This window comes from Tyto alba, unplaced genomic scaffold (assembly GCF_018691265.1).
Source record: "Tyto alba isolate M040663 unplaced genomic scaffold, T.alba_DEE_v4.0 Super-Scaffold_10, whole genome shotgun sequence".
Taxonomy (NCBI): domain Eukaryota; kingdom Metazoa; phylum Chordata; class Aves; order Strigiformes; family Tytonidae; genus Tyto; species Tyto alba.
The window spans coordinates 13,462,109-13,485,675 of record NW_024881262.1 but is presented as its reverse complement, the minus strand read 5'-3'; the positions used below and the strand labels follow the sequence as shown (position 1 = coordinate 13,485,675).

Sequence of the window (23,567 nt, the reverse complement as noted above, 5' to 3'; positions counted from 1 at the left end):
TCAGGCTTTTAAAGCCCAACTTTTAGCTTAAACATTATTATTCTTTAAATAAATCATGCTTTTTTAGGGTCCTTTCATTTGCCTTTTGATATTAAAATTTTGGGGATTTATATGTTTCATGTTTTCTGAAACCAATTGATACATTTCCTAAGCTAATATATAACAGATACACAAGTTAGCCGAAGCTTATCCCAAGATTGACAATTTTTGCTATTTACCAAATATTTTAAGATTGCAGTAAAGTTGTAGGAGTTGGAAACATTGCAAAATATCAGGAGTTGGCAGTGCTGTAGTCCTGTATGGTATTTTATTATGTTCTGTTGTATAAAATACAATCTAGGCAGAATTCTGCTGTCTCAGGCTTATGCTAAGAGCTCTCTCCTGAAAAGGACAGAATGCTTGAGGGTCAAAACTGCTACTCAAACCTAAAGCTTCTTCATTCATCAGCGCAATGGGAAGAAAGCTGGAGGAGTCAGCAGCATTTTGTGTGTGGTGTGCAGGATTTTTTATTCCTCTGCCCAGTTAGAGGTTTAATGTGGTGGGTAAACCCCCCCAGAGCCCTGAGGGATGCTGCACAGAAGAGAGGCAGTTTTCTGTCAGATAACATCCACATCCTTCCCATCCACCTGGATCCAATTTGGATACCATCTCACCTGTGCACGACCACAGAGAAGTTGTGTCTCTGTGCCTCAGCTTCCCTGCCAGTGAAATGGAGCAGTTAAGACAAAGTTGCATCAAAAGAGCCTTGTCAAGTGCTGGGCTCACCCTTCGGCTGATGGAGAGTTCAGGCTGTGCCCTCCCGCTCTGCAGGCTCCCCTCCTCTGCATGAGCCCCTGGCACTGCTGGGGGGGCCGTCCCCCCTCTGCCCCCTCTGACAACTGTTGTATTGCCTCCCAGTCGGTGACCACGTAAAAGCCCTGGAGTGTGCTAGGTCCTACCTCCTCTTCCACCCGGATGATGAAGATGTCTTGGAGAACGCAGGTTATTACGAGGGCCTCTTGGAAGGTACAGTGGATCCAGACACCATCAAACCCAGAAAGGTGAGACTGAGTGTCACCCAAGAGCCCTTGGTGGGAGGCTTTAGCAAAAGCATCAGCTGGAAATAAAAGCAGCTCGGTAGCTTTTCCACAGTGGGACCACTTTGAAAACAGATGTGGAGATGCTGGACTAGCTGGCGATGCCAGTTGTCAGGGTGCAAGTCCAGAGTCACTGGTGTGGGGGAGAAGCTGAAGGGCAGGATAATCTTTAAGTGGGAACTTTATCTTAGCGAAGCCCAAGCAGGGGCAGGGAGGGTGATGACTGAATGCCTCAACAGAGTAAACCCTCCTCTTATTCAGTGCGCCAGAGGAGACGTGGAAGAGGAATGCAATGAAGCACTGAGCAGAGGGCAGCCTCTGTTAGGAGAGGGCTGAGAAATATTTTCCCAAGGGGCAGCTGAGATGTCAGCATTACTCTCAAATCACTGAGCTTGGAGTTCAGTGTTCAGCCTGTTCTGCAGGGGGTAGCTTTTTTATCACAGGGTTAGGCTGGGGTCAAAAAACCAAACAGTGTGTGTTCAGTCACCCAGCAGGACAGGCTTCCTCTCTGGTCCAGGCAGCCTTTAGCTGCGGCCCTGGGGCTGCCTTTCTCACGATGCAGAAGAGAAGAAATTCTTCTTGTCCCATCACAGCCCTGCTGAGGCTCATTCCTTTTGCACCATAAGCAGAAGGTAGGCAGGAATTGGATTTTCCATGCCCTTGGGAATTCCTTGATTTCCAGGAAAATCAAGGTGAATTTGGTAAAATGATAAAAAGGAAAACAAGAACAATTACTGTTTCTCCTCTCAAAGTGAATCTAGGAAAAAAACTGAAGTTGACAAAACCATTCCAGTGTTTCCAGCGTTTCGAGGTTTTCCGTAAAAAAAAAAAAAAAATTATTTTTGCTTTTCAAAGTAATTTTCTGTGAGAAAACTCAGTGTTTTCTTTGCAAATTTTTCAGTCAAAAAGGAGCCCTGTGATGGCTGATTTCCAGCTGTCTGTGCTTTGTGGTCCCCCTCCGAGTGCCCCAGGTGCATCCCAGCATCAGGCCAGCGCCAGGCTCTGGGCTCCGCGCTGCAGGTGGGGAACGGAGACACAGCCCAGCCAGGGTCCCTGCTCCGCCAGCCCGAACCTGCCCCCCGTTCTGCAGCCGGGCTTCTTTGACCAGCTTCTTGCCCAGATATTTAGAGGCTTTCCAAGGTGCTCAGGACTCTCTGCCAGCTATGGATGTGTATTTTGGGGATTCAGGCTTCCCGACTGAGTTGCTGAACACCTCCCCTTCTGTAATGTAGTGAGCTGCTCAGCCCCGTGTCCAGGCTTGCTCTAAGGCGTGACCCAAGCATCCCTCGCCCCGTAGGAGCCCGTGGTGTTGCACGGAAAAGAAACACCACCTTGAGGCAGAGGTGCATTGCCTGTGCCTTGGGAAAGCTACATGTGCAAATACTCCCCTTTTCCTCTTCTTTTCAGGAAGCAAAAACGCTGCTGCGGCGCCATAAGCTGGAGTCCCACCTCTTGCAGATGGCTGCGGCCAGCCTTGGATACACCTACACGGAGCCGGTAATGCCTGGGTCTGCTGTGGCAAGGACCTTTAGGTGTTCACAGCTATAGGACCAGCTTCCCCCCAGCTCTCTCCTGTAAAGCAAGTCCCATGTAGGTGACTCAGCAGCTGGATCTTGGCCTGGTTTGCTGTGGGAAAATGGTGATGGCAAAGCAAGGAAGTCAGCTTCATCCTGTGATGAAGGAGAAGGTGACGCAGCCTGGTCCAGCTCTCCTGCCATGGTGTCGGGCCACATCTCAGCCACTGCCATGGTGGTGGGGTGGGACAGAGAAGGCAGAGCAATCCAGACTCCTCTGTACTTGTCATACAATGCCGGTTTGGGTTGGGGTTACGTTTTCAATTTGGTGACTCCAGGCAATTGCCCAAAGTTGTGTGGGAAGGATCCATATCAGAGAGGCTGGCTGATGTCCCTGGGTGCAAGGAAGAGCAGGTAGCTCCCTGGCTTTGGCTCAAGCATTAAATTAAGAAGAACAACGTGTCTCTTTTCCCACAGAACTACTGGAACAGGTATGGCGCCCGCCAGGATGAGCACAGGTGAGCTACCATCCACCCCAGCTGAGCCCACGGCTTCCCCAGTCTCCACAGTGGGGTGAAGGGGATGAGCCCATGATGGGCTACCAGCCTGCCACTCGAGGGGTGCTCCCCATCCATCCCAGAACACCATCATGGTTGAATTAGGGCCCTTTGCCCCTTACCATTACAAACATTCTCACAAGCATCTTATTTTACCTGAGTGCCTCAAAACCAGCTATAGTCTAGAGGGAACTTGGTTGATGAGGCAAGTGGTGTTCAGATTTGTGGGTGTCTGTGCTTTGTTGGTGGAAACTGTTGTTTCCATTACCAGAAAAACATGGTTTGCCATAGGACAGGGTGAAGGCTTATACTTGTAGGGTTGTGACATTTGTACAAAGTACCAATTTGCCTGTTTTTTTCATGTACTGTTTTCCAAAGGGTGCAAAACAGTGCAGTTCCCAGAACTGGAGACCTGTGGCCAAAGTTATGACGCTTCTCTTATCTCTTTCTCCTCAGTGTCCCATCAAGTATTAGCAGTGAATCAGAAGATGGGCCCCGGCTGTCTCTGGCAAAGAAACCCATGCCAAAACCAGATCGAGAGTTGAAGGAGGGTAAGTCTGATGAAGATATTTCAACAAAATCCGAAGTTTTCTTCCTATTCCTAGAGACTGCAGACTGTAAAGGCTGGCTGCTGAGCAATGATGGCCAATCCTATCTAAGGGGATTGAAGTTTTGTTTAAGAGGTAGGGAAGTCTTCGATGCTGCCACAGCATTTCTGGGTTTGTGGATCCCACCAGCACTGCTCTACTCTCGGGCTTGCGTTTCCCAACTGCTGAGCTGCTCAGTACAGAGCCCTGAGGTGTGGAGCTGGGAGGCTGGGTCCTCCTTACCGTGGGGAAGGTGGCACTGTCAGACAGTAGTCTTTCCCCCACATGCTTTTAAAATTCAAATGATCCCTGTTGATCAGGCTGCAGAAGGATGTGTGCTGCAGACGTTAGGTTTTGGGAATTCTAGTCCTGATGCTTTGCTAAATGTGCTGGATCACACCATATTAACAATCGTTTCTGTTTTCAGACTGGCTTGTGATTTCATGTCTTGGCTTACATCAAATCACTTGGTTGTAAGGCATTTTGGCAGACATTTCAACTGATTTCAGCACATTTTCAGCAATCACAGAAAATACTATAACATCTTATACTAAAGATTTCCCCCATAACAATTTTTAAAAACCATATTGTAGCCAAATACCAAAGCATACTTCTTGCTGCAAAGCAATGGGATGTCGAGCCAGGAGGTGTCTTGTGTCTCTAGTGAGCCAGCTCCACAACAAAATTAAGCTCCTTGTAATGCAATGAATGGTTGCGCTTTTTGGGGAATTTCACAGCTTTCTGTGGCCCAAGTTATCTCCAGCTGCTCAGTGTTGCTATCCCTTCTCTAGCTGTACATAAAATAGGCAAATATCACAGGAAGATCCTGAAGAGCTTGCTTAAGTGAAGCGAAGAGCTGGTTGATTTATATTTGTTGGCCTGTTTGCCTTCTATAACCAAATAATTTCAGAGTGCATCTTCCTCTGTTTTTGCTTCTCTCTATGCTTTTATTCTGGTTTAGTTGCAGAATGTTTCCAAAGAAAAGTGAAACCACTCAAAAAGAAAACAGGATTTTTGTCCATCCATCTGCTTCCTTTCTCTGTTGTCCTTTTTTCATTCTCTCTTTTCACTTGGCAAAAGAAGAGAAGAGCCCAAAAGACAAAAAGAAAAGTTCATTTTAATTTTTTGCTCCTCTTCTTTCCCCCTTCCTCCTTTCCACCAATTCCTTCACTCCCAAAAGTCCAAAGAATTCCCCAATTTCTTTGGGGTGTTTTTCACAGAGCATACGCATGGGAAACAGGTCTCTCTCTGTGCTGGTGCTTAGAGGTGCTGGGGGGCGAGGAAGGCGGTGGGAGCATGCTGCCGGTGTGGGACAAGTATTCAGTGTTCACAGCACAGAAGCAGCCCCTGCTAGTTCTCTGGGAGGAACAGAAGAAACTGAGGAAGTGGAAAGCGATGCCTTCCAGGTTCATCCCTCATGTGCCTACGGCTGGGGAAGAGCAACATCTGAGCTGGAAAACTCAGCCCTGAGTTGGAGTGTGCCAGGAGTTTGGATTTCAGTGTCCTGTTTCTGATCCAGCTGCGTTTATAATAAATGCTATTATCGAGCAACAAGAACAGCAAAGTGAACATGGGGAACATCCTATCTTTTCTGTTTCCAGGAAACCTAACTGTTCAGAAATAAAGTCTGGGCTAGTGGTGGGGCTCTGCTCTCAGGGTTACATGTCCTCCATAGGCCAAGGAGACCTTCCAAAAACACACAGTGTGCCTCAACAGACAGGGAAAATAGTAATTATAAAAGTAGTGTAACAGAGAATTTTCCTTGTGCCACATGGTGAGAGGAGCTCTGTGACTCTGTTTCCTCTGTTTTATTGTGGCTCTGTGACAACAAATCTTTCCCACAATTTAGATGCATTTCACCTTCCGCCTCGAGAAACATCTGGTTTACGTTTTTATTGTTGCCGTTTCTTTCATTCTCTTTCTTCAAGGAAGAGAGGCTTCAGAAGGCTGTGGTTTAGTGGCCTCACCATGTTTTTCTGATCAGGCAAATTTGATGGGGATGGATCCAAACTTCTTGTAAAGATCTAGTCCCTCTCTATTCCTTGCTTGTTTGCTCAACACGTGGCAAGGCTCAGTAGCCCTGTACCAGGTGGGAGCCCAGCAGTGTGCAAGCCCAGCCACAGTTGTATTCCCATGCCACAGGGATGCCATCTGGGCCCTCCAAAATGCAGCCAAGCCGTTAGCTTCTGGCTGGCAGAGAGATGCATGTCAGAGGCAGGGGCGAGAGGTGGCAGGGACAGCCATAGCAGCTCCTTTGCCTCTCTGGAGGAGGATTGTGCTTGGGGTCCTCCAGCTTGCCCACTCTCAGCCCCCCTTCTTGGTAGAGAACAAGCAATGCTTGCTGCAAGCTCAGCACTGTATTAGGTTTTCTGTGTGTGTAAAAGACAAAACCCCCACTGATGACAATTGCAGAGAGTGGCTTTGCATGCCAAGCTGGCAAGATCCACACAGCACAAATGCAATGGAAACTTATGGCCTTCGTTGATGTTGGCTGCTGGACAGACCCAAGTTAGCTGGTGTCTCTCATTGTGTCCCATTGGGTTTTAGCATTTTCAGGATGTGGACTCTGCGTTTTCAAGGCAGCTAATGAGAAAGTGGAAAATGGTGATGCTCTTGAGCACATTGATTTAGTCTCCAGGTGTTTCCATTGCTTCTGTTCCTTTTGTGGCTGATGTGAGGCCAAACTCTGCTCTCTGTTGCGAAGCTCTTTCCCTGGCAGCACACCTGGGTGACTTCAGCTGGCCCTCAGCCACGGTCCAAGATGTCAGTGAGGACAGGCCATGTTCAGCAGGGTCATTTTTTGTCTCTTCCCTCAGGGGGTCCACTTCTCTACAACGATGTGAAATTTGTCTACAACTCACAGCAGTTGAATGGCACCCAGCGAGTACTACTGGATAACGTCATCTCAGAAGAGCAGTGTCAAGAGCTTCACAGGGTGGCCAGTGTGAGTAGGCAATGCCCCGGGGAGGGACCTGACTTCCACCTGGGCTGAGCACCTGATGCTCTCCCCAGCATCTGGTTTGTGAGAGCTGAGTGTGTCATCAGCCCCTGCAGAGGCTCTGGGTTCACACCTCACTCTTGAGTGATGCAGCTGATGCCAGGATGCCTGTGGCTAGCAGTTGGACACTTATCCCCATAACACACCCATAACTAGCACAGGAGCTGCTGCTCTGTCTTGGGCCATTCTTAGAAGCATGCTGCAAGACAGAACCCAGCACAGAAATAGCTCTTTGCTGTATGTTATACACAACCCCAAAGGATGCTCATCCACAGGCTTGGTTGAGCTTTCTCATTCATCGTCAGCTGAGCCTGGGAAGAGAATGAGGATTCCTGAACGTCCCCAGTCGGGAGGTGGGTGGCTGTTTTCCAGCATCTCAGAATGGACTGTCTTCATGAAGAGCTGTGGTGCCTTCCACCCAACTCACCTGCCTCGGTGAATGTAGCTCTGGGGGATTTGGAGAAGAGGGTGCCAGGTGCTTCCATTGCAGCTCCCCCTCTCCTGGGGAACCAGTTCACCTCTCATGAGTGTTCATGTCTTTCAGGGGATCATGTTGGCTGGAGATGGTTACAGGGGCAAAACCTCCCCCCACACCCCGAACGAGAGATTTGAAGGAGCCACTGTCCTCAAAGCACTCAAGGTACATCTCCTTCCCTCCTCCTCCTCTCCCATGCCCTCTCTCCCAGCTAGCATGTGGCACTGACCCTCTCTCGCCCTTTCTTCTTGCCCAGTATGGCTACGAGGGCCGTGTCCCACTGAAGAGTGCCCGGCTCTTCTACGACATCAGCGAGAAGGCTCGCAGAATCGTTGAGTCCTACTTCATGCTGAATTCCACACTCTACTTCTCCTACACCCACCTGGTGTGCCGCACTGCCCTCTCCGGTGAGGGCTCGGGGGCCGGCTGCAGGGTTGGGAGGACAGGAGGGGTTCAGCCCCCCATGGGGTGTCTACAAGTGGGGGACCCAAGCCTAAGAGTAGCTCTGTTTTGCCTGGTGCTTAAACTGGTGGCTGAGGGCTGAGCAGAGTCACTGTCCCCACAGTACTAAAGGGTGGGCACTGCTGTCCCAAATAAGCTAATTTCTGGGGTGTCTCTTGTTTTTCATGTCTTGAGCTCCTCCTCTTTTCTCCTCCCTCTTCTCTTGCCACCTCTCACTGTCCCTTCTCCTTTCCACCCCTCCATCTCTCCATCTTTCTTCCCTGCAGTAAGGAACAAGCAGAGCTGTGTAGATCTGAGTCCTCAGATGTTGCTTTTTCTGCCCAGCCTTTCCTTTCCTCCTCTCACCTGTGAGCACCACCCAGAGTGGGGTTGGGGCAGGCTCCCCACCATGACAGACCCCACAGAGCATGGCATTTTCATCTCATCCACCACCCCTTCTCCTTCCCCCTTCCTCCACATCGTCCTGCCTAGGCCAGCAGGAGAGGAGGAACGACCTGAGTCACCCCATCCATGCCGACAACTGCCTCTTGGACCCTGAGGCCAATGAGTGCTGGAAGGAGCCTCCTGCCTACACCTTTCGGGATTATAGGTAGGAAGGAAGGGGGGGCTGCCACTGGGAACCCTCACCAAGTCAGGGCATCCTGTTCTACAGGCTGTAAGCCCTAAAGCTTGTACATCCCAGCCATGGCAGAAGTGAGATCCAGCAGGTAGTTCCTGGTGGCAGCAAGTATCGTGGCTAAGATTCAAGCCAGAACTTAACTGTAATGGCTCTGTGATATTTTAGGGTTTGGATATTACAACTGTGGCCCAAAGGGCTATGTCTTCGTTAGGTGTTTTTGGTGCAAGACGGGAGGGTTAGAGCTGGTGGCACCCAGGGGACATTTTGAGAATTGTTCCCTGGCCAAGGAGAGATCTGCTGGTTCTCAGCTGTGGCTTCAAAATGGGAGCTTTTTGGGTGGCCCCACAGCAGGACCTCCCCTGCCCAGCAGCCCCCCACCTGCGTCTCAGTGGAGTGATGCAGAGTCTGCCCCAGAGATGGGGGTCAGCACTGAGCCCTCCCTGCTTCTCCCCTCACTGGGGGTCTCCCACTTTCTCCCCCAGTGCCCTCCTGTACATGAACGCTGATTTCGAAGGAGGCGAGTTCATTTTTACTGAGATGGATGCCAAAACTGTGACGGTAAGTCAGTGCTGTGAACCAATGCTGTTCCCCAGCAGCCTGTGGCTCCTACCTTGCAAAGAGCCCATACAAAATCCTGCTGGCAGAGGTGCACAGACCTTCTGTGCCCTGCCCAGAGGCTGTGCTGAGCAGGAAACCTGCAGATCAGAGGGATGGCTGAGTCGTCCCTGTCTGGAGGACCGCTGAGCTCCCACTCCATCTTGTGGCCAAACACAAAGCAATGCGTGTGTACATATGTGATGTCTGGCCTAGAGCAGGTCACAGGGGTGGACATCAGTCCCTGAGAGGGATGAGGCTTGGGCACAAGCCCCCACCTCTGCACGGGGCCTTTGGGGAGGTTGGGTACACCCTCCGTGGTTGGACAGAGCATCCGGGCATCATGCTTGGGCTCTGAAGTTCAGTAGATGGTGGAGGGTAGATTGCATCTACCTAAGACCAGCGCCAAAGTGTTGATTTGGTCGGCACTTCTGCCCCTGAGGTCCTGCAAAATAACTGTTGTGGACTCGGCAGAGAGAAGAAAGGCGTTTCACAGCCCATGCTAGGGTTAGCCTGAATCTCCCTGGAGCTATGTCGTGGCCCTGTTTTGCCGTAGGTGGGCACCTACAGACTTTGTAAGGACTCTGTGTTCCTTTCTGCACGATGGCTGCACAGCTGGACCAAGCCTCACACCTCCTTATTTTTACAGCCATGCCCAGAGCTCTGCATGTCCTCCAGAGCAGCTCACTGGGTCCTGGGGCAATGCAGAGAGATGCCCAGTAAGATCCCTGGACCACGATGAGCCCAGACATGGCCAGTGTGTGCAGCTGTGCTGCTCCCTGCCACCCTGGTGTCACCTGTTTTCCCACAGGCCTCCATCAAGCCCAAGTGTGGGCGAATGATCAGCTTCTCGTCAGGCGGCGAGAACCCCCACGGGGTGAAGGCAGTTACCAAAGGCCAGCGGTGCGCTGTGGCTCTCTGGTTCACCTTGGACCCGCTTTACAGAGAGCTGGTGAGTCCCTCCATCACGGTGTGAGGGGAGGCAGGGGGTACCCAGCATCCTGGAGGAACCTGGACCATCTTCAGCCTCCAGTCCCAGCACATCTATTTCCCCCGCCATCGCACCCCCCCTGCAGCAGTGTTCCCAGCTGCTGCTCCACAGGGACGTGAGCCGGTGGCCCCAGGACTGAACAGTTTTCCCTGCCAGCCATGCTTCTGGGCACCCATCACCCTGAGCCCATGGGGTGCTGAGCAGGGTGCGGGAGGGCTCTGCTCAGGGCTGGGCTGGCCGTTTCTGACACCTAGTGGCAATAACCTGATGAACAGGGACGTCCTCCACAGCCATCCACAGCTCGGAGGCCAGCCATGTGCGGGTGCTGCCAGGCCCTCCAAAGCAGTTTGGCAGCCTCAAGTCCATGGGTCTGGGTGCCCGGATGCCTTGGGAGATCTGGACTGTGGTGCCTTTCAACAGGCAACCTCCAAGCAAAGCGAGGTGCAGTGAGAGAGCAAAACCCTTGTGCCTTTGCCTTGTGAAGCAGGTGGGCTGTAAGGTTTTGGAAGAAGCTTATTTTCAGACCTGCACTTTGCTGTTTCTCTGCTTTTTGGTGCTAGCTGAAATTCCTCCATGTTTGGTGCATATATGGTGGGAGATCAGCCATGTACAGGGAGCTGGAAATCCCTGTCAAGCAGAGAGGATGGGAGGAAGGTATGCTGGGGCAGTGGCTGCTAGTGAAGTGTGATAAGGGAACAGCAATACATCAGCTCTCCTCAGCCATTGCAGACCCTGGAGGGAGGAGAGAATTAGGTATTGAGGTGCAAAGTGATTTGATTTGTTTTGCCCAGCAAATTCCCAGCCCAAGCCCCAGGCTGTCCTCTGTCCCCTCAACTACACTGGTGGTCCTTGGATGAACTGCTTGCTGTGTGTCCTCCCAGCAGACTGAGCCACACTGAATAAGCTGAAAGCAGGCACTGAATCTCTGCTGTTACAGTTTCTTCCCTTCCCTTTTGCAGGAGAGAATCCAGGCAGATGAAGTGATCGCGATGTTGGACCAGGAGCATCTAGGACCCAGTGAAATGAACATCAACCCAAAGGATGAGCTATGAACTAGGCCAAAGACTTTTTCTATTAAATATTTATTTAATATTGTTAATCTTATTAGAACCCTTCTATTTTTGTACAGAGCTGCTGTATAAATTAACAGGTTAATAAGATTGTGGAGTTTCAGGAGTGCCTCTCCTGTGTTTAGCACAGCTCTTGCTGGGACCCCTCATCTCTGTACCAGTATCTCCTGCTGCGACTGCCTCTGCCTCTAGAATTCCCTGCTGCTGGTAAAACCCAAGGTTAGAAGTCATAATTTCCAGGTCCATGTTGGAAAGCAGCTGAAAGGCTCAGGGATGTTATAGTGCCATGGTGTTGGATGATCATGGTGCAGCTTTGTACTCTGGATGTCCTGACTGCATCCTCCTGTCCTGACAGTGCAGGAGCAGCAGACGTTCATGGTGTGGTAGCATCTATTTCCTCGGTGTATTTCTGACCCAGGCTGAGGGTGTTGCAGTGAAAGCACATGCTGCTTATCACAAGGGATTTTTACTATGCCAGTAACTGGTGCTAAACTAGTAAATCATCCCTCTCCTACCATTAAATTAACTCCTGTGTGTGGGATCAGAGCAGTCCCTTCCTCAGTCAGAACCAACACTGAAGTCACAGAACTGCCCACATCCCAGACATAGGGACAGCTTTTATTTTGACCCAACAGTTGGTCCTTCTGCTAGAAAGCAGTTCCTAAAAGGCAGATCGCAGCAGTCTTTGCTGTTGAATTTACTGCAAGGCTGCTGTCTCTCCAGAAAGCACTGCAGGAATCTTGGCTGGAATTTGCCTCCCTGAGCAGCTTTGCTCAGCTCCCTGCTGCATTGATTCTTTCTCAGGCCTTTTCTGCTCTCCTCTGCCAGCTTTGTCATTTCCAGGACTTAAAATCTGCAATAGGGAATTGTCTTTTTCCTTTGTTCATGCAGCTTGGGCCTACCCAAATCTTCCAGACTCAGCGGCATCCTTTTCTCATCCAGTCACTGGCTGCAAAGGCCATAGACAAGGATGGTCCTTCTGTGGAGACCTCCTCAAAAGCTGGTCCTGGGCAAGATAAAGGGGAACTTCAGTGCATCTAGGAAGACAAATGCCCAGACTGTGAAAGGGCCACCATTAGTGCCTAGAAAATGATGGGTTATTTGCTGCACCTCTTCCCGTGTGGAATCTGCAGTGAGGGGGAAGCAGTGAGTGTTTCTGAGCCACCAGTGTAGCTTGTTTCTTGGAGGTTGCATCTCCTTCTTCATAGACTGTTGAAAGAGTCATGATGTTGGCTCCCTAGAGAACTGCCGGCGAGACCCTTCCCTGATTAAATGCCTCCTCTGTAAATGCGTAACCCTCACTTTTTAAAATAGCCAGAGGAAAAGCTGGAAGGAAGAAGGGGAGGACAGCTGGAGAGCTGAAATATCGGTTGTGTTGTCCCCCGTCTACATCATGCTATTGCATCCAAGGCTTGACTCCTACATGCTGCACTTTCAGCATGAGTTTGTGCTGCCATCCCCTGACAGTCACATCTGCTTGAGTGCATCCTGCAGAGCTGTGCCCTCCCAGCAGCTCGGTGCAGACCCTGCGCTCATGGGGTGCTGCAGGGATGCCACCAGCTGGGCCTCCTCTGGGGAGGCGGAGGGGGCATCACAGGTCATGGTTTGTTTGCTGCTGTGGTGGTTAGCCAGAGCTGTGTCTAAATTCAGGGGAAATAAACTAAACACAACATCTGGGCCTGTCTTTTTCTTTAGCCAAATATTAGAAGGGGAAACTGGGGGGTATGCAGTTTGTCTCACAGTGGTGCCTCTCCCTTTGGGGTTTCCTGCCTCAGTCCCTCGAGCACATGCACACATCCCCGGTGCTGGAGGAACATCAGTGACACCAATGTGGACAGCATTAAGCTAAGTTGTGTGTGTGTGCATTTCCCTGCCTGTCCACCTCCTTTGCTCTTCAGCCAGCCACCTAATAACTTACCCACCATTGGCAGACTTCAGGCAATTTGGAGAAGAGGAGGAGGGTGTCGCTGCCCCTGTGCACTGCTGGGGTGTGCAGCAGGCTGGTGAGCGAAGTGGATCGCTGGCCGACTTCTGGTGAAACAACAGCTTTGGTGGAGCAGACTCAGAAGGATGTAACTTTTCGGGACTCAATTGCAAACATGAATCCCCAAACCCCAAAGATGGGGAAAGACTCAGGGCTGCCTGGGCCCTGTTGCTCACCACACTACTCTGTTGCTGAGACCTGCCTTCGGTCCGTGCCAGGGTGAAGCCAGGAAACAGGAATGCAGTGAGTCAAAAGCACTTTCCTGTTTATTTTTCCAGCTCTCTGCTCTGGCAAAGCCTAGCTCAGAAGTGGATTTGTATTTCTGCTGCAACAGCAGAGGTGGTTGCCAAATTTATTGGCACATGGCAGCCTCAAAGGAGGAAGTTACAGAGCTCTTTGGGACATGCAACAAACTACGATGTAGGCTTTTCGGTCTCTTTGGTATCGGAGTGGAATGGGTTGCCACCAGGGTGTCTTGGCCTCTGAGAAATGAAGTTTAACTTGGAGTTGATGTAGGGGCCTGGAATCTGCCAGAGATGTCAGGGTCACATCCAGACTGCCCACAGGGCACCCATAGCCCTGGAAAAAGTAAGCTAAAACCAATACTGAATGTATACACTCCTCTTTGGTCAACTACACCCCAGGGATAACCTGGTGCACTAGCATTTTTGCTTTCTGCTATGTCGGCTCACGTTGATTATTCCTCTCTTGCCCTTCCAGTCTGGTAACTACCACTTCACAAAGCCCCTACATGAAGCAGCTCCCCAAGGGGGCAGTGCCTGAAATCACACCACTGTGATAAAGCAAGCCTCATGGCTCCCAGGCCAGCTCTGAGCTCCTCTAGCCAAGGCTTGGCCACGGAAGGGAGCCACAACATACTTAATTTGTTGGCCATTTGTTATACGTGTCCTAGTTCTATCAACAGCAATAGGCGCGGTTTGGAGATGGAGATGGATGAACCGTGTCTTAGTTCCTTGTTAACTCTGCTGTGCCCCTCCTAATACTAATAATATATGCAGGGTGGGATTAACAGGGTTGATTTATGACAGTCAATGAAAAAAAAAAAAAAAAAGAAAACAACTCATGAAGGAAATGTAATATATTTAAAAAATATTTAAAACAACTGAAGCAGCTGTGTGTCTGTGTGTGTCTGTGTCTGTGTGTGTGTCTGTGTGTCTGTGTCTGTGTGTGTCTGCCTGTGTGTCTGTGTGTGTCTGTGTCTGTGTGTGTGTGTGTGTGTGTGTGTGTGTGTGTGTGCACACGCGTGCACTTGCACGCTTGGGTGTGGCCATTGCTCTGAAAGCAAAGCCCTGCTTGGTGTTACTCAATGCCTCAAGATCTTCACTAGCAAGGAGCTTTGCTTTTGTTTTGACATTTCAGTGGGCCCCAGCCAAGTTCGGTCGCCCCTTGCACAAGGCTGCTGCTAGGGGCTCAGGGGGGGCAGGGAGGGCTGGAGAGGCCACAGGCACAGGGAGTCATCAATGTTTCAGGAAATAGTACAGATGAAATGGATGCCTTCATTAAGAAGATGAATCGTTGCATTTTGCAGTCAGGGGTGCAGCAGAAGAGCATGCAGAGCTGGTGGCTGTGAGGGCACTGAGGCGTGGGGAGCAGCAGCTAGCAGGGGCCATGGTAGCTCAACAAGGCACCCGACACCTTGTGCAGAGGGTAGGAGCATGGAAAAGACCTTGTACAAGCAAAGAACCACCAATGGGGACCAGCAGAAAGCCTGACGCTGAGCCCCTTTGGGTTGTAAATGCCTTACTGCAAGTGGCTGATGAAAGTTTCCCTCGTGCCAAAAGCCCACCCCTGAAACCTCACATGAAAATAAGACTTGCAGGTATTTACAAATCCATGAAGCCACAGTCAAGGCTAAAATACCTACAGTTTCTTATGTCCAGTGGCTACAGAGTCTAATAAAATCTGGGCATACCCATAGGCATTAGCTTGTTAATTAGCTTGTTAACACCTTTTTAAGGTGTTAATTTTAAGCAACTGAACCTCATCACTATTGCTGTGGAGGCTTAGGGCTATGTGGACAAGTCAGTCTCTAGCAGCTCCACTGGATGATGACTAATCCCCATTGATTCCAAGCTGGGGCATGATAACCTTGTAAAATATGGCATGTTTGGCCCTTTTGTGTGTCCCCTTTATTTCCCAGGAGTCAGACTGACAGCCCAAAATACAACAGCTCCAATGACTCTTGGAGATCCAGAAATAAGCCCTGCAACTGGCCATCCTGGCTGCAGACCCTCTTATGCTGCCACTCCATCTCACCCTGCAGCTCCATCCCTCCTCCTGTCTCCCCCACCCTGCTGCTTCGTCTGTGCCTTGGTGATGGACAATTTGGGTGGCACCATCCCTGCCAGCTGCTGAACCTAAAGTTGACCGGTCCCTGTGCAAGGGTTTCCCCACCTCGGAGGCACTGTGGTCACGGGTGGGAGCAGAGCCTGGACTAGTTTGTCACCTTTGCATTACAGCTGCTGGCTGCCGGCGAGCTGCAGGCACATGGCCGGGGGAAAGCTGTGAGCAGAGGAAGGAGATGGAGTTTGCACTAGGCGCTGCTCATCCCTTCTGGTTAAACCTGGGCAGAGCCAACCTGATGAGCACTCATAGGCAGCCAAACATCTTCCCATGGAAAACTGTCAAAAAAAAAAAAAAAAAATTGTTTCCTCCTGTTCACACCCTTGCCCAGCCTGGAGAAAAAAACCAAAGCAAGACAGCTGGCTCTAACAGTGCTGGCAGTGAAATAAAAACGGACTAGTCCTGCTTTGGGGAAGAGCTATATTAAAAAAGGAAAGAAGCATGCATATCTTTTGTTTCATCAACTGCTCCTACACCCATACTCCACCAGAAGAGCCACCTTCTCCTGCGAGAAATATTGCTGCTTGTCTGTGCACTGGGATATGACCCTGGCTGGATCCCACAACATTGTGCTCTTCCCCAGGTGTGGATGGACACACGTGTATGTGTGCTTTTCCTCCCGCCACCCCATTTCCACAGCAGGCACCCAGGCCCAGAGTATAAGATGCCTTGGTGCCAGGAACAGCACCAGAACCAACAGAGTACAGCCATGCGCGAGGCCAGATCCTGCACCATGGGTCACCCCAGGCACAGCCCTGCCTTCACTTTGGGCCAGGGGGTCCCACATGGCCAGGTGCAATGCACACCACTGAGAACAACAGGGCCCCTCCATATCCTCCCGGAGCATGGCGTAGTGTGCACGGGTCACTCATCTGCCCGCAGAGCACACCCTGCACCAGCAAACTACTGTCTCCACAAGTCTAGTGGATGCCATGGCCAGCCCAGCATTACTTTTATCTTGTTCTAAACACACGGTGAAAGCTGGCACCAAGTTTGTTTCCTTCTCACTTAGCAAAACATTGTTACACCAAAAAAAAAAAAAAATCTTAAAAAAAAAATAATTCATAAATGTCAACATGTCCTAACCCCCTGGCCACCATCCAATCCTGACAAAAATAAGCCCAGCGCGCTACAGGAACTTGAGAAAGCAAAACAGGCAACTCGGGGAGCTGCCTGGCCACCCTCACCTTATTTCTGGGGCGAGGCAGAGCACCGGTGAGCCTCAGGGGAACGGGGTTCAGCCTCGGTCCGGCTGGGCGGCAGTGGGCAGCGTGCGTGGCCGTGGCAGGAGAGCACCCGTGCAGGCAACCGCAGTGCGTGCCGTGGCAGGAGCAGGCAACACGAGGGCCCCGTGGGCAAACGGAGCCGGGCTGGCGAGTGGACATGCTTGGCAAAGGAGCAAGTCAGCTAATGATCATTTCCAGGGGTGGTTTGGATAAGGAGAATGGCAGTTCGAGTAGGTATTTCCTGAGGTTGAGCAGGGCAGGGCAGGGGGAATTAATATGAGCTCAGTTTAGCTTCTCCGTCTCCTTTATTTGTAATGAGATTAACAGCAGAGATGGCAGCGGCACCATCAGTCTGCTGCGGCGATGGGGTGAGTCGATAAGCAGCTCCTGCACTGCCTCGCATGCGAGCCCAACGGCTCCATCACACAGGGAAAAACACTGGCGAAAACACCCCTTTTATCACACACGGCTTTTTTGCAATGACCTTAGGGTGACTTTGCTCCCAAGTTTGGGGGAAACACATTGCATCGGACTGGCCCAGCTGCTCCCAGCAGTGCCAAGCACGTGGCTGACCTCCCAGCACAGCCCAGCATTGCCATCCCCTCCCTGCAGTGCTCTTGCACCCGATGTTGGCCGAAAGCACCCTGCTAAAGGCTGGTCCCTGCTTTGTCGGTGAGAAACGAGGGCACCACTTGCCACCTCTGGGTGGCTTTGGGCAGCTCCAGTGCAAGAAATTAAACTGGTTGGTTTGACTGCAATGAGGCAGAAGCTGGAAAGAAGCGTGAATGCCCCTGCAAGGCACCTCCCAACTGCTCACAGTGCTTTAACTGCACTGTAGCAAAGGTAGAGAAGAAACTCATGTGATCCCTCTCATAGAGAAGAGAATGTGGACCCCCTGGCAAATTTTGCAAATATCTTAATTGCACCTGTGATGAGGCCTGTTTGTGGCAAATCTGAAGCCACCTCTGAGTGCACATAGCTCTAGGAGAGGAGTTTGGGCTGGAAAACCACTGAAACAAAAGCCCTGTATTTTAAAAGCCTTCTATTAGTCACAGTAACTGGACACACAAGGGGCCAAGTGTGCTCACCCAGGGCTGGAGCCCCCGCTGCTGTGGGGCACCTTGGCACCAGGCTCATCCCTTCAGGGCTCTCTGCAGTGGCTGGGCGCAGCCAAGGTGTTGCCTGAGCCTGGCATCCCCTTCACCACGTTGTTAGTCACTGGCTGCATCACCCCACACCAGGATGCCCATGAAAACCATCTGCGGTGACATACATTTCTGCATGAAGCCCTTCTTTTGGAGCCCCATCAACATATGCCCATGGCCCAGGGGTGGACAAATGCTGGGGTGGAGGGAGCGGGAAGCTGCCCACTGCTGGGATGATTGCAGGGGGCTGCTCTCACCATCACACAGGAAAAAAACCAACCCACCAGCATCTTCAAACCAGTTTTCTGCCCTCAGGCACCTGGGGGTTGTTTGTTCATCTCCTCTCCTTTCGACACCTCGTGTGAGAGGCTGGGATCTGGCATTCACGGCTCCTGTGGTGCCAGCTCCTTGGAGATTGTTTTATTTGATTTGCGGGCCAAATTGGGTGGATGGGTGGAGACTAAATTTTCCCCTTTATTTTTGTTTTCAAAAAACCCTTCTGGCCCTGGGTGAGGCAGAAGGAGCTGGGTAGTTTCACCTCTATCTTCCCTGTGACAGTTACTTGCTTACAGCAGCAGGGCCACAGCCTGGCTCCTCTGAGCAGAGGAGCTGGGTGTGGGGGGGATAGGCTCACTGGCCAGGTGGGGAAAGACTTCAGCCACCTCACACAGCAGTTTTTTAATTCCCCCTGCTCCCCAAGCACACTGAAAAAAGCTCCAGTGTGAGCCCATCCTTCCTTGTTCTGCCCAACAGTTCAAGGGAGAAATAAAGCCTTTAATATGGGCAGCCCGTGGCACTGGGAGAGGATGAGGCAGGCTGTGAGCTCCTTGTCAGCAGTGGGGTGATTCGGAAAATCCCGGCCTCGTAGCCTGGCCTCATTTCATGCAGCTGCAGGGAAGAGGTTTGTCACCGAAGGTCCCCAGGGAAAGCCCTGAGCTGCGTGCGGTTGACACCCTGAGGTGCTCTGAGAAAACACTTTCAGAATAACCATCCCCACATCAAAATGTGGCCCCGACAGCGACTCTTAGGGATGGGACGAAGTATATACAGACTTTCTCCTGAGCCTGGCTGTGCCTTGTGCTTCTCCAGGTGACTCACCCAGACCCTGCAGCAAAGCAAAGCAGCCCAGGAGGGTTTTTTCCGTCTCATGGCTATGAAGAGAAGGATGCTTATATGCATCTTCCAAAAGCTCAGCCATGAGCAGCCAATGTGCTGTGCTCTCCTGTGCACTGCAAACTGCCAGGTCCACCCTGCCAGCCACAAGCCCATGGTGCTGCCACCAGGCTTTCCTGGCAGCTTGGGCTTGCCCACCCAGCTGGAGCCACCCGAGAGGCTGTGGGAAAAGCAAACGAACTCTCACCAAACGCAGGTGCTGCAGGGAGTGAGAAAGCCTGGCAGAGGAGCACACACCCTGCCCTGCTCAGCTGTCACCACGCATGTTCCTCCCTGTTTGCTTGAAGATCTGCGCTGGGAGCTGCGGCAGTGAGCCGGCAGCCATGCCCCGCACCCTGCCAGTGCCCGGGCAGCAGCCTGGCCGTGGGGTCGGCGTGGCCGAGAGCTGCCAGCATGCCTTACCCCCCTCGGCTGCTGGGACAGGACCGATCGCTCTGGCTGGAGCTGCTAGCATCACCTCTTGGAGGGAATCAGGCCAAAGCTAAAAATTGCGTTTCTCTGGGAGCATAACGAACCTTCAGCCGTTCCCCTTGAGGTGGAAGATTCTACATACCTTCTTCCCTTTCAGACTAATTACACTGAAACAAAAGGTGAGATACACCATACCAGGAACATTACCAAGCCTGCAAGTCCTCCAGCTAGCAAGGTTAGGTGGGAGCTCTGGATGGCACAAATACAGGTGCCGGCAGCCAGTCTCCCGCTCCTCTTGCTCAACTGCTGGCATCACCAGGCAGAAGATAACAAACATGCCTCCTGCTCTTGTGGTCGGCCTAGTAATAAAAGAAAATTTCCAGGTCAGAAGCTCCTGCCGAGCAGCTCATGTTCCAGGCTATGTGGAAGAGCTGCCATCCCTCAGCACCTCTTTGCCCCAGCTACTATGAACACTGTGTAGTACTGGCACGTAGGGGAGACCCAAGTGCTGCACAGCCCAGGCACTGCCTTGGGGTCTCCCCTGCTGCCTTCAAACTGCATCTCACTTCCAGCACTTCTACTCTTCTCAAGGGATAACATGGATATTGCTGATTCCTCCTTTTTTGAGAAAACCCGACAGGACTTTTTGCTTTCCTCTCCCCTGGTACCTCTGCAAGTCATTAGTGGCCATGCTGCCAGGCTGTGGTAGTCGGAAGGCAGCTCTGACTTGCAGACACTCAGTATAAACAGGGATAAACGTACCACAGAGATTCTCCTGTTCTAATCGAGGAGGCGGGAAAAGGGCAGAGTGCTGCCTGGAAACATGGGCCACTCTGGAAGCATCAGCCAGACCTCCCTCCCCGTCATGCCTCGACACCCTGGTCAGCATTGCTCTTCTCTCACTTGTAGTGGGGATACTCACCACCAGTTAAAGCAGCATGAATGGGAAGAAAATCAGGTTTAGAAAATTTTTCTGTATTAGCAAAAATGTCCGTCTTGGGCACCCTTTCCTGCAGCCTCTCTGGGTTTGATTTGTCTGTCTCAACTAGCTAAGAGCCTTCTCAAAGGCACATACCAGATGCCCTGGTTTAACCAGGCATTCAAGGGTTAACCAGAGTGCTCCTTGGGCCCATCATCACTTTATTTCAAATGGAGCAGAAGGAAGGCTCTACTCCTTCCTACTGAAGATGTGAAAAAGAGTCACGTGCTGCAGTTTGTGCTCCACATCTTCCCAGACAGACTCTTGCTGGGCTTCATCTCCTGTGAAACGTCACAGTAACTTTGTGCTGCTTCCTGGCCATGGGGGCACCACTACAAAAACAACAGCAAAACAAAAAAAATCTAATTTCAGTCAGCTCTCTCTGCTCCTGAGACCTCTCCAGATAGCAGCTAGTCACCACCTGCATGGGATGCAGAGTGTCTTTGCCTTCACCTCCTCATCTGCCCATCTTCATCCGGCTGCTGGCATCCCTGGCAGGGCTTTCAGTCATGTCCAATTTCCTCACCTCCAAGGCAAGGCTGAAATAATCTGAGACAGCTGCTGCCCATGGCCTGATTGTAATGTACTTGCCTTAATGGTTACTTGCTAATATTTTACCCTTGGGTGAAATGATAAGGTTCAGGGACAGGTGGAACACGTTCAGCCATCTTTTCTTTGGGGCAAGATGAGTCACCGCTATTAGAATTGTGCAAATCGAGTTTGTGTGTGGTTTTGGTGCACATGTTTTTATCGTGAGCCCTTACCTTGAATGCACAACACAATCTCTGATAGCTCCTACACACTGACTTCCTTCTGCTAGAGTCACTAATTAAGCAGCAATAAAGGCTAGAATATACACTATAATAGAAGTAACTGTCTCGCTACCCATAGGACATTGAGCTGGAAGAAAACTTTTCTATAGGGAGAGCAAACAGTGAGATCTGTGTCCTCCAGCTAGCACCCTCAGTGGCAGGCAGGCACCACCACAGGCTGCTGCTCTAGAAAATAGAAGCCCTGCTCAGGACTTTCAAAGGATGTTGTGGGTTTAAGGCTCAGGCCAGAGCCCTAACTGGCTCTCACATGCCGATGCTCAGGGCTGGATATTTGCCCAGCCTTTAGAGGACCAAATACTGCCCTGGGGGAAGGGTGCTGGACACTGCTCTGGGGCCAGGCTTCCCACATATGGCCATTGCAGCACCTTCCAGGCACACTGGGCTGGAGGTGACTCATTATCTCCTGTTTCTGTAAAAAACATCTCCATGAAAATACTCATGTTCACCTTCAGGTTGGCAACTCTTTGCAGGTTCATCATGGGCTGCTTGACCGTGTTCTTGGAATAAGAAATCAAGGCATTTGTCTCGCATTTCACCATAGCACATGGATAATTTGATGCAATGTGTAGCCATCCACGCCTTTAATTAATCAAAGAGCTTTTCACACAGTACTGTGCAATATTTTGTTTCCTAACATCCATGCTGCAGAGTACTAGGATCTGTTGTAACATTTCTTACCCAATTCCAGTTCTGAGGGCTGCGCAGCCAAGAAGAAGATGGATCACATGTGTAGAAATCTTCAGCCTTGTCTCCAAAGGCTATTTCCAAGGAATCAGAAGGTGAATTAATCAGAAGCTTACAGAGGGATTTGGGAAAACAAAACAAAACAAAACTGAAAAAGAACCAGCCAACAAACAAACAACTTCAGGAAGAAGTCAGCAGTTTCCCTGGGGTGCCATTTAGGAAGTTCAGGAAAAACTGGAGAAAACCAGAGGATCTCCTAGAACACCAGGAAACACCTTGCCAGAGTTCACTGTTCTAGGACAGACCTGAAAATCCCTTCCAAGGGGCCACCCCAACATCCTCCCCTTCAGACCTACTCCTGCCCAGCTTCATGTTGCAGCTGCTGAACTGAAAAGAAACACCTGACAAACACTTGTCCACACCTGAGAGCTGAGCACCCAGCTCACCCCCTTGTGCACAAATGAGCAGTTTGGGCACTCTTCCCCCTGGGCTCCCTGCAGATCACAGTGACCCCAGCCAGGAAAGCTGGGCTAGGACCTGGAGGCCAGGGCAGGGGTGAGCAATGTGGGCACCTCGCTGCTGAGCAGAGAGCCCGCGTGGGCAGAGCATGGTCCTGGAGCCCAAATCCTGCCCAAGCACTGCCCATGGCTGCCAGCACAGCACACCCTTCCCCACCTCCCAGCCAAGATAGATGCCATCCTCTCCAGCTCCCCGGCTTTTCCCTGGGAGCTGCAAACTGTCTCCATGGCACAGCCCTGAACTGCGGCGGGTGCCTGCCTGGTGCTGGGGGCCATGCTCACGTTTGGCCCGCACCCCAGGGCAGAACTGCATGCGGGCCAAATGAGCAGGGTGAGCTTTTAAAGCATGCACCAGCAAACTGAGCCGGAGCCAGCTCACGGCCTCCGAGCCGACAGCCCGCGGGGAGCCCCAGGGGAGAGCCCCCCCTCCCTGCGCACAGCACCCTGCGGAGCCACGCAGGTGCACAGCGGGGTGCTGGGTGCCGCAGGCAGGTCAGCCCTGGCAGGGTGCCGGGCTCCCCACCCAAACTGGCTGGGCTGGCTGCCGCAGCAGCGTGGGAGCCTGGAGCTGGCCGCCGGAGCTGCAGCCAGGTGCTGCTGTGGGAGTTCCTGGCTGCGGCGTGCGCTCCCTGCAAAATACCTGGTGGGATTTTCTCAGCTGGAAGAAAAGATGGGTATCACTTTGGTAGGAAAGGAGTTTAGCAGCCGAGGCCCTGTGTGTGTGTGCGTGGAGGGAAAGTGGAGCACCTCTCATGCCCTCAGGCAGGGCACGCACGGTGCTGGGAGCCCCGGGTGCTGCTGCACACTGGCTGTTGCAGGGTGTTGCAGGATGGCATAAGCATGCAGGGCTGCTCGCCTTCAATGCACCTCTGACCAGCCTCCCGGGGTGGGTAGGCTTTGGCTCTGGAGACATCTCTGGGCAGAGGTTCACCAACTGAGGGCACAGCTTCAGGCTTTTGGCATCCAAGAGCTGTCCGGGGTGAGAGCCGTCGTCTCTCCCTGTTTGGCAGGTGATGGGTTTTGGTCTTCGTGTTCTGAATGTCTCATTTGTGCTGGTGTTGGTTGGCATGGGCACAACCCTGGATGCGCAGCAAAGGGTAGGAGAACAGCAGCTTTCCCAACAGGCAGCTACAGGAAAAGTTGCTCCAAAACACCAATAGGTCACTTGCTTATGCTAGGCAAAATAAACAAACAGGAGTTGCTGCCGCAGCTCTTCCATGTGGGATGCGAGGGGAGAGGTGATGAAAAAGGCAGTTCTGTAAAACTCATGCCACGCTGTGAGCACGGGGGGGGGGGGGGGGCACGCA

At 51.6% G+C, this 23,567-nt stretch overlaps 1 protein-coding gene across 2 annotated transcripts in view; it reads left to right on the top strand.

Moving 5' to 3' along the window:
- P3H2 (prolyl 3-hydroxylase 2) overlaps window positions 1-12,617 on the top strand; it is a 72,329-nt gene extending 59,712 nt beyond the window's left edge. Inside the window, exons 5-15 of one of the 2 annotated variants that reach the window (XM_032986835.2) lie at window positions 898-1,040; window positions 2,484-2,573; window positions 3,068-3,108; window positions 3,604-3,698; window positions 6,551-6,678; window positions 7,277-7,372; window positions 7,464-7,614; window positions 8,141-8,258; window positions 8,771-8,846; window positions 9,694-9,834; window positions 10,833-12,617. In XM_032986835.2, the coding sequence (XP_032842726.2) occupies window positions 898-1,040; window positions 2,484-2,573; window positions 3,068-3,108; window positions 3,604-3,698; window positions 6,551-6,678; window positions 7,277-7,372; window positions 7,464-7,614; window positions 8,141-8,258; window positions 8,771-8,846; window positions 9,694-9,834; window positions 10,833-10,925 (1,172 nt within the window). In that variant the 3' untranslated portion in view covers window positions 10,926-12,617. Of the gene's footprint in view, window positions 1-897; window positions 1,041-2,483; window positions 2,574-3,067; window positions 3,109-3,603; window positions 3,699-6,550; window positions 6,679-7,276; window positions 7,373-7,463; window positions 7,615-7,935; window positions 8,259-8,770; window positions 8,847-9,693; window positions 9,835-10,832 lie in introns of those variants that run through there. The other variant, XR_006166036.1, reaches the window with a different exon arrangement.
- Window positions 12,618-23,567: the final 10,950 nt, after the last annotated feature.